This window comes from Suncus etruscus, chromosome 10 (assembly GCF_024139225.1).
Source record: "Suncus etruscus isolate mSunEtr1 chromosome 10, mSunEtr1.pri.cur, whole genome shotgun sequence".
In the NCBI taxonomy this organism is placed as follows: domain Eukaryota; kingdom Metazoa; phylum Chordata; class Mammalia; order Eulipotyphla; family Soricidae; genus Suncus; species Suncus etruscus.
Window position 1 is genome coordinate 75960980 of NC_064857.1, and position 10630 is coordinate 75971609.

A 10630-nucleotide genomic window follows, 5' to 3' on the forward strand; every position below is an offset into this window, starting at 1 on the left:
AGAGGGAACAATACCTATGATAAATTGCTCAAAAGATTCACAGAATTAATTAAAAGTTTTCATACTCGTGTTTTCAGTTTACACTTAGGAAATAAGGGAAATTGTGATCAACCAATGGAAGGGTAGAGGGCAGAGTCTAAGGATGTGGCTTTGAATATTAATTTTTCAACTGTTCTGCTTCTAAGTTTAGGTTTTTTTCTTAACTATCAGTCACATTTCTCACCTCTTTATAGCTTATGATTTTTAATTATTATGTGCGAAGAATTATGTATAAAAGAAGAAAAGTGTTGAGGTTGATTTTATTTTCTTCCCTAAAAGAATAATGGATAAATTAATTCAATTCAATCAGATTTATATTAAGAGTTTCGGGAAGCTTTAAAAATAAACTGTTTCCCCTAGGTTTCAAATATCTCAAGATAAAAATCTATTGGATGTTAATTGTTGGTTCTTCCTTTGAGTAGAACTTTGTCTCTTTTGTCTCTTTAGAGGTGATTTTATTTAGATTTTTTAATCACAGTTCTGCTTAAACAGTTTTTAGGGATTATGTAGTTTATAATTAAACATGTTCACACATCATCACAAGAGTTCCACTTGTTTCTTACCATTGGCTTCCTAATAGAGCAAGAATTGCAATCAATTCTTTTTCTTTTCTTCTTCTTCTTCTTTTCTTTTCTTTTCTTCCTCTTCTTCTTCTTCTTCTTCTTCTTCTTCTTATTCTTCTTCTTCTTTTCTTCTTCTTCTTCTTCTTCTTCTTTCTTCTTCTTCTTCTTTTCTTCTTCTTTTTTTCTCTTCTTCTTCTTCTTCTTCTTCTTCTTTCTTCTTCTTCTTCTTCTTCTTCTTCTTCTTCTTCTTCTTCTCTTCTTCTTCTTCTTCTTCTTCTTCTTCTTCTTCTTCTTCTTCTTCTTCTTCTTCTCCACCTCCTCATCCTCCTTCCCCTCCACCTCCTTCTCCCCCTTCTTCCCCCTCCTTCTCCGTCTCTTCCTCCTCCTCCCTTTCCTCCTCTTCCTCCTTCTTCTGTTTTTGGGCCACACACTCAGTGGCACTTAAGGGTCACTTCTAGCTCTGCACTTAAGAATTACTCCTGGCAGGCTCTAAGAACCAAAAGGCATTACTGGGGATCAAAACTTGCCACCTGCAAGGCAAATTCCCCTATCTTTTGTGTTATTGCTCTGACCTCAAATAATTTTTATTTTTTAGTTTTGCTTTTTGGGCCACACCCTATAACGCTCAGGGATTACTCCTACTGTGCTCAGAAATCACTCTTGGCTCGGGGGACCATATGGGACTTTGGGGAACGAAACAAGGTCTGTCCTAGTCAGCCGCGTGCAAGGCAAACACCCTATCACTGTGCTATCGCTTTGGCCCCTGACCACAAATCTTAATCAATTCTTTTATTTATTTATTTATTTATTTATTTATTTTTTTAGCTGTACCTGGCAGCATTCAAGGGTTACTCCTAGCTATGCACCCAGAAACTGCTCCTGGCAGGCTTGGGGCATCAATTGGGATGCCAAGATTCAAACTCGGGTCTGTTCCAGGTCGGGCATATGCAAGGCAAATACCCTACCACTGTGCTATTGCTTTGGTTCCCTTAATCAATTCTTTATTATTTTTTTTTCGGGCCACACCCGTTTGATGCTCAGGGGTTACTTCTGGCTAAGCGCTCAGAAATTGCCCCTGGTTGGGGGGAGCATATGGGAAGCTGGGGGATCGAACCGCGGTCCTTCCTTGGCTAGCGCTTGCAAGGCAGACACCTTACCTCTAGCGCCACCTCACCGCCCCCCCTTAGTCAATTCTTAATCTCAAAAATTGCTCATAAGGTAGAAAAAAAGTTGAATATGAACATTCACAAAAGATACCTTTTGTCATGTAGAATGTATCTAGTCTATTTTACTTCAATAAATATATTCACCATCTTTAACAGTATGGTTTTTTTTTTTTGAGTGAAAACAATGCCCTGCTTTTATCAATTTTTTTCTTGGCTATTTGAGATTATCTTTTTCCTACTATATACTAAATCATATTCAGAAACTGAAAAAAATATAAAGATGAAACAAGGAAACAAAAGGTGAAACAAGAGACATAAAAGGTAAGTCTTACCTTGCTAGACGGCTTTGGAATATAAAACCCTCACAAACTAAGGGTTTTATCCTTAGTCATAACATTTGGAAAACTGTTTCATTTAATTATTCAACTTCCTTTAAAGACATGTACCTATAATAAACATACAAATACTGTGTCGAACATAAATAAAAAACACATCATGCCTTTGTATTATATTAAAAGAAAACTAAGAAATAAAAGTATAACGGACGGGTAGGAAAATTATAATAGAAAGTACTTTATAAATCATAAAGCATCATGAAGGTTGTAAATGGTATAATTATATTTGAACATATAAATTAGGTATTATAACTCCCTTTTTTCAAACAGCACCAACAAACATATTTCATTGATGAGCACTGAGATATATTTTAATTGAAGCTTATGAATACCATCAGAGTTCTTCTAAAATGTGCCAATGTATCTCCCAATCTCCCATTAGATTAGACATGTCATGGTGCTTTAAAATTGATCAAAGTAGAATCATTTTAATCACACATCTTAGGCAACAACTCAACTTTACGAAGAGTGATAAAACTCTTGTGAACTTGGTTGAGAACAATTGATTGCTTGGGGAGAGAAAATTGACTCTGACAAGCTTTAATTGCACTACAAATATATGAACATTTCTTGAGGCTGTATCATGATTCCACAACCATGCTGGGCTTGTTGGAGATCCAGACACACTAAGTAAACCCCGTGCTCCCATTTAAGTTCTTTCTGTTTCTTCAAAAACTACTTTTCCAATTACCTCTTTCTCAATGTCTCTTAGACAATATTCTTAATCTTTGTCAAGTCATTTTTGTCTTATGCAATATAAAATTTTAATTTTTTTATTAAATGAATCAGTTGCATAATTTTAACAACTATCTACACTCCTCCACTTCTAGGACTTCTCGATGGCGATTCCTTCAGCTTTTATGCTGTGCACTTAGTCCCATCCTCATCTACTTTCTACTTTTTGAACTTCCTCTTACGAAGTGTGAATGTGTGTATTTCCCTTTGTTTTATGTGTTGAGTCAAGTGGATTATTTGAATTGATTAGTAGGGCTTGGAGAGACACTACTGTGGATAGGGCACTTGCCCTTGCACCTGGCTGACACGGACCCAATCTCTGTTACACAACATGGTCCTCCAAACCCCTGCTTAGTGATCCTTGAGCATAGAGCCGAAGTAAGCCCTGAATACAACTGGGTGTGAAAAATTATTAGTAAATTCATTAAATAATGTGTTTTTGGGGCCGGAATGGTGGCTCTAAGCGCATGCTAGCATAGGACGGACCACAGTTTGATCCCCCAGCGTCCCATATGGTCCCCCAAGCCAGGAGCGATTTCTGAGTGCATAGCCAGGAATAACCTTTGAGCGTCACCGGGTGTGACCCAAAAACCAGAAAAAAAAAAAGGTTAAAAACTAAAAAAATTTTTTAAAACTGTAACACTGGTAAGTGCTAATCAGAGGGATAAAAGATGGTAGGACATATCTTGTGGAGAGGAGAGAACTACAGAAAAACACAAATATTAGTAGAAAGAATTTGAACATTATGTCAAATTTTTTAAATAAAATTATTAAATCTATCTATTGACACATATATCAATCACTTCATATAATATCCTTATCTCCTTGCCAATTTTTATCTAAATGACCTGTCCTTTGCTAGATAGTGTGTTGAGATACTATTATCCTGTTGCTGTCATTACTTATTTTGAGGTCTGTTTCTCTTATTTTGTATATTTTGGTTCTTCTGTGTTAGGTAAGCAAATATTGATGTTTGATATATCTTCTTGATAGATTAGCTCCTTGATATGATCTTTGTACTATCATTTATTTCTCTGCAAGTTTTTAATCAGTTATGAAAATAACTGTGTGCCATATTTTTCTATATTATTGATTAAAACACCTTGCTTCAGCCTTTCACCATGACTCTTTGTTGGTTTTTTTTTTTTGTATATGATATTTGACTCTTACATGCATAGTATAGCTGAACTTGCAATTTATCCAACTTGCCACTCTATTGTTTGCTTTCAAATTCAGACTTCACATTTAAGGTGATTGCTGATATATGAGGCTAATTTAGTCACAGTATATCTTTTCCTGGTCTGTTTATATTTCTGTTGCATTGTATATATATTTTTACCATCTTTTTAAAATAAAATATTTTTAGATGATGATGTCTAAATTTAAAAGAACAATGAGATGATAACAGATTTTTTTGACACACCTGGTGGAACTCAGGAGTTACTCCTGGCTCTGTGCTCAGAAATCTCTCATGGCAGGGGTACTATATGGGATGCTCAGGATCAAACTGTGGTATGTCCTGAATAGACTGTGTGCAAAGCAAACACCTTTCTGTTATGCTCTTGCTTAACCTCAAGATCATAACAGATTTAAAGAAAGAAAAGCTTCAAAAAAGAATTTTCATATTCAATCTCCAAACTGTATTTTAGGACCTGACAAATTACATTCTAATATTCAAGAAAATGTGGTTCAAACACTATTTAACTTAAGTGTTCATGCTAGTAACAAGTAGATGTAAATTTGTGAAATGAAAATAGCAATTTCAATTAGTGATGGTTTCACGGACACAGTTGTGTTATGTATATAGAACATAGTATTATGAAAATGAGTTCATAATTTCTATTAAGAGTTTTATTCTCTAGCCTAGCCTAAGAAAGAAACATATCCTAAGTTAAATCATGTAAAATATTACACAGAAATGTCAGCATTGCAAAAAATTTCCTGGTGAATTCTTCAATCTACTGCTATTGTAAGTTATTCCTATTTGGACATGTTAGAGCCCTTATAGCTCTAGTTATAATTAATATATGTAGTATGCTTTGTATTTTTACATTGAATTTTTAGCATCTGTTAATTGTCATTTAATTATTAATTGTTCTGATAATATGTATAACATTATTCTTTTCATTTTAGAATAGAGAAAACTAAAGCCAAAGGAAGGAAAGTGATTTACCTACTATTATGTTAAAATGGAATCTAGAATTTAAGCTTGGCTAAATGTCCCACAGGAGCACCAAAGAATAGAATATATTGCCGTTATTGAATGCAAACTTTCAGAAATGTTAATTAAGTATAGCTAATTTATGGATTTATTTAAGACTTTATATTCTTTATGTGTGTATGAAGAGGATACCTGGTGATATCCAAGGGTTAGTTGTAACTCTGTTCTCAGAAATTACTTTGTGAAGGCTTGGTGGACCATATAGGAAGCCAGGGATGGAACTCTGGCTGACAGCATGTAAGGCAGAACCCTACCTGCTGTACTTAGGACCATCACTCTGGTTGGTCCAATACTCAGGGGTCCTCAAAATTTTAAAACAGGGGGCCAGTTCACTGTCCTTCAAACTGTTGGAGGGCCAGATTATAGTAAAAACAAAAATTATGAACAAATTTCTATGTACACTGCATATATCTTATTTAGAAATGAAGAAACAAAATGGGAATAAATACAATATGTGGCCCGTGGGCCTTAGTTTGAAGTTAGATCTTCATTAGCTGATTGTCTCCTAATGTTATCAGTACTAAAAAAAAAGTGTGAAATTTTCTCATTTATTTATTCTTTTTACTTATGGATTTATTGGCTTTATGGCCTTTTGACTGCCTTTAGTAATATTTTTTTTCTCTTTTTCTTGCATCTCCCCTGGATGTTCTCAGGGCTTATTCCTGATTCTATACTTAGGGATCATTGCTGGTGCTGCTCAGGCAAACAATGTGGGGTGCCAGGATCCATGTGCAAGGTGGCCATTATACTGTGCCCTACCCACTATACTGTAATTCTGTCCACACATTTTTTTTATTATATTATTGTTCACCAGAGTCTTCTGAAATGAAATAGATTAGTGGTTTTTCAACTACCAGCCCACATATTGGTGCTGTTAATTAAGTGTAGAAAGGTTAAAGACACTAGTTTACACCTGGTTATAATTGCCAGTCTTTGGACTGGTACACAGGACAGATTTCAATCCACAGGTAATAAAAGGTTGAAGAATGCTATATAGATTATCATGGAATAGCAAAAACTATCAACTCTTGATGATAAATGAATGAGTCATTCTCAGAAAATTGTAAATTCCAGATCAAATTTCTCCTGGCTTCTAATCCATGAATAGCTAGCTGGCTTTCTACACAAGACAGTTGAGAATACAAATTTATTGTGAAAAGTCAAGTCATAATTAGAAAGTTAATTTGCTCACCTTCAAAATCATATAATGAATGCTAAAGTCAAAACTAAATTACTTTTAATTTATCCTTTATTTTGGACTATTTTCTTGATTTTGTTATTAATATGAATAATTAGTTGAGTGTAGGAAAGTGACAAAATCATCTTCACTTTGACTAGATAATTATTTATTGTCTTTCATCTTTGAGACAATATCCATCAAGTATTTGAAAGCAAATGTCCTAATCAATGCACTAAGAAATGTGCTCAACATTTGGAATTGATGAGCCTGGTACTCTGTGGTTTTAAAGAGTACTATTTGAATGTTTAGAGCTTGTGTATTATTTAAATTGCTTTCATTATCATCACAAAGACTGATTGGGTATTCCTAACCCGATTAAAGTTCAAGCTAGTACTCTCCAAATAAATATCTAAGCTCAGGTTATCGCCAACTGGATCAGTGAATATCATATTATTTGGGACAATTTAAAATCAATTGCTTTAGTAAAATTATTAGCAGTTGTACTGAATTTCTTGACCTAACATAAGAGAGAGACACACACAACTCCCTTTTAAAATATGCAGTGAATGCTGAATCCCCAATTCCACTATCCCTTTTTTTCACTTCTGACAAATTTAAAGGCTTTTAGTACCTCTAGCTTTATTGATGGGGCCATCTTTAAGTCTGTAATCTTCATTAAACAACGGCAGATGGAAAGCTCTTCAGGGAGAATGAAGCTGCTTTATAATCCATCCCCTTTCTAAAAATTTGAAGGGTAGATCACAAAATGTACTATGGATGTGCTCATTAATTTAGCTTTTCATCTAAGAGCAAAAGTCAATGGTAATAAAGATAGTAATTTTTCAATGAATGCAGAATTTAGAAATAAGAATAAATTTTCTTAATATATGCATTCATTTGCATCGTTAATGGGCTGAACAGGATGGTGACTTTTTACATATGATCAGATTGGAAAACAGCAGTATAGAATGTGTTCTGTTTCATCATATGCATGCTGTTTCCATGCAATACTGTTGAGGTGAATGATTTGGATTACTAATGCGCCAACCACAGTGACTTACTAAGAAATCCCAAGTTGACTCTATTGGCCATGAAACTGTCAGAGATTTGAAACTCCACAGTCCTATTTGCATGCCAATTGTTAATTTTCTAAAATATCTTAAAGTTATTACCACATATTCTTCCAGCAATTACACTCATATTTCTACAAAGCAGCCAGCTTTTCTGGTGTTTGAAGTGAAGAACTTAGCAATTGAGTGATTTTTGACTGTTACTGAGAGCACACATGGCCAATTATTAAAACTATATTCCAATTTCAGAAAAGAAGCCCTCTCCATCATCAGTTTTTTACATGCTAAGGAAATTACATACTCAAAAATCTTGACAATAAAAATGAATCTTTCTCATGCTCTTAAATCATTGTTCTGTTTCCTGTAATTCACTAGTTTGTTTCACTTTCAGAACTTGCATTATTTTAAACTAGAGCCTTTAGCTTCCTTCTCCTCTCGTCCTATTCAGGGTTAAGTTAACTCACATTCTTACTTAACACATTATTTTTTTTAAACTGTTACAGAACTTGTTAAAGTTCTGTACCAATATTATTTCAGCACTTACATAAACTCTGACTTATATAATTAATATTTATTTGCCATCAGCACCTTGATCTTTAAGAACATTTGTTGAACACCTACAATGATAAAAAATATACATGATAAAAAATACAGGCTAATTTCCCACAGCATTTGTAATAGCTCTTAAATCTCCTTAGTCTCATTTAGTTATTATTCTTAATAAATTACTAAAATGACCCCCAAAATGAAACTCAGCATCTGTAATGGCCCTCTGCCAATCTGTCCTTCATAGTTTGCAAGTTAAAATTGGAATTCAAATCTGATTATGCTGAAGAACTTCTCATTGCTCTAATTAGAAAGCAACAGAAGCAAAAAAATTAAAAATAAAACACGTCTCTAATGACCTGTATGCTTTATCATTGCTTGTCACTTAAACCTTCACTTGTAACTCACTCTCCTTATCTCTGTTTGAATGGTTCTCAGGCCTGGGGTTAGGATGGTGTGTGAGGCCACATATATCAGTACTCATAAGGTCTACTCTTGGCTCTGTGCTTGAGGAGTGCTTCAGGGTACATGGAATGCCAGGGATCTAACTATAGTTATATATATATATAGCTGTATGCAAGGCAAATGCCTTAATTCCTGAACCATCCATTCCACCTTGGAAACTCTAGTCTTTATGTTCCTTCTCCTTCAAATCTTGATTTTTATTTTAGATTTAAAACATTACTTTATTTAAACACTGTATTTACAAAATTGTTCATAATAGTTTCCCCCCCCCACAATTACAAAGTTATTCATGATTGAGTTTCATTCATACAACATACAACACCCTTCTCATCTCTTTAACTTAAGCATTAGATTCATTGCATCAGTTTAGAAAGACCTTAGGAAATTTTCCAGATCAATCTTCATTTGTGGAATTGCATAGCATTTATGCCTGCTTTTTACACAATTTTGAGTCTATATTTGTTGGCATGCTATTTAGTCAATATCTTTTTCTCCAAGAGATTATGAACCAGTTTATAAGAAAGGGACCAGATATAAATATTCTCCTCTGAAATCTCCATGTCTAGCACAGTATTTGACATACATACACATCCTTACATATTCATGTATTGATCATGTATAGATTCATGTATTGATCTTCAAGGGTTGGGCTCTTGGGTGGTTCTTCATATAGTTGCCATCATGAGCTACACAAATCTTCTGAATTATTATTATTTTTTAATTTTTTGGTTTTTAATGATGGAAACAAAACTGATTTAAAACCGCAGCTTCTGAAAGAACCACTTGTTCTTGCCGGTCTTGTATCTCTCCTCAAACTTGACCTTGGCCTCTCTGCGGGCCTTGCGCTTAAGAGCCGGGTCTTTGAAGACATCCTTAGTGACGATGGTTTTGTCCAAGGGAATGTCCACGGAGTACCTTGTGGGCATAAGGTGATTATAGTTATATACTTTCACGAAAGACTTGATCTTTGACCTTTTGGCGATTTTCTTCTTGCCCATGGCGGCTGTCACTTTGCGTGGATAGCGGTCAATTCCAGCCACCAGGGCATGGCTGTAGGGGCGGTCTGAGGTGCCATCATCAATGTTCTTGACGATGACCGCTTTGCGTCCTGAGTAGCGTCCGGCTAGCACCAGGACCACCTTCCCGGGTTTCATAAACTTGCCCATTTCGACGGCAACCACTCTGGCCTACAGCAGAAAGCTTCTGAATTATTTTTGTGACGTTGAATTTCATGATGAATTTCTGAAGCTTTTATGTGATTATAGAGTTTTCATGATTAGGAGAAAGAGTCTTTAGCTTTCATCAAATTCTAAAAGGAGAAAGTAATTTCCAAAGGTTAATAAGTTCTTGAGGGTGACTTTGAGATTGTATTTTTGTTTGTGTTATTACTCTTTAAGATTGAGCGACTCACAAACCCTTTATCTCATCAGTAACATGTCATGATATTTATGAAGGCCTGGAAGGACTGTGGTTAGTGATAACATTAAGCAAATTCAGAATCACAGGAATTTGCTCTGAATTTGAATGAGAATATAACTTGAATTTGTTGCCCTGATTTTTTTTTTCTCTAGAGCTCAGGGACACAGTCACAAATCAGGGGAGCCTGAAGTAACAGAGGGTGTTGATGTAGCCTTGTAGATGAGTTTCAGTAGTCCAGGGGGAATCCATGGCTCTGATAGTTAAAGCAAAACACCTGATTGAGTGTATTTTTTTCCTCACACAAACAACTGCCTAATTAAAGCATTTTATGTTTATATAGTTGTCACATCCAATAATTTTAAATCATCCTAATTTAAAACAGCATTTAAGAATCTGTAATTAGACTGTTAATATTATGAATTTTCAAAGTACTCCTGTTCTTTTCTCTTGATTAAACTAAAGAGAGGAAAAAATGTGCCCTTACATCATCCAGCTAGCATCTGTTGCTGGTGGTGAGTCATCTTTTTTTTTTTTTTTTTTTTTTTTTTTGGTTTTTGGGCCACACCCGGCGGTGCTCAGGGGTTACTCCTGGCTGTCTGCTCAGAAATAGCTCCTGGCAGGCACGGGGGACCATATGGGACACCAGGATTTGAACCAACCACCTTAGGTCCTGGATCGGCTGCTTGCAAGGCAAACGCCACTGTGCTATCTCTCCGGGCCTGGTGGTGAGTTATCTTAAGGTGCGCATACAGTGTGAAATAGTTTGCAAATGAATTGGATCCTACATTCTGAAATTTCTCTTTCAACTCAGGGAAGAATTTTTAATTTTTA

At 35.1% G+C, this 10630-nt stretch overlaps 1 protein-coding gene across 1 annotated transcript; it reads right to left on the bottom strand.

Moving 5' to 3' along the window:
- Positions 1 to 9084: 9084 nt before the first annotated feature.
- Positions 9085 to 9557, bottom strand: LOC126020658 (60S ribosomal protein L27-like). The gene has a single exon (XM_049782160.1). The coding sequence runs from the start codon at positions 9544 to 9546 to the stop codon at positions 9136 to 9138; it is 411 nt and encodes a 136-aa protein (XP_049638117.1). The 5' UTR covers positions 9547 to 9557; the 3' UTR covers positions 9085 to 9135.
- Between the last annotated feature and the right edge of the window lie 1073 nt (positions 9558 to 10630).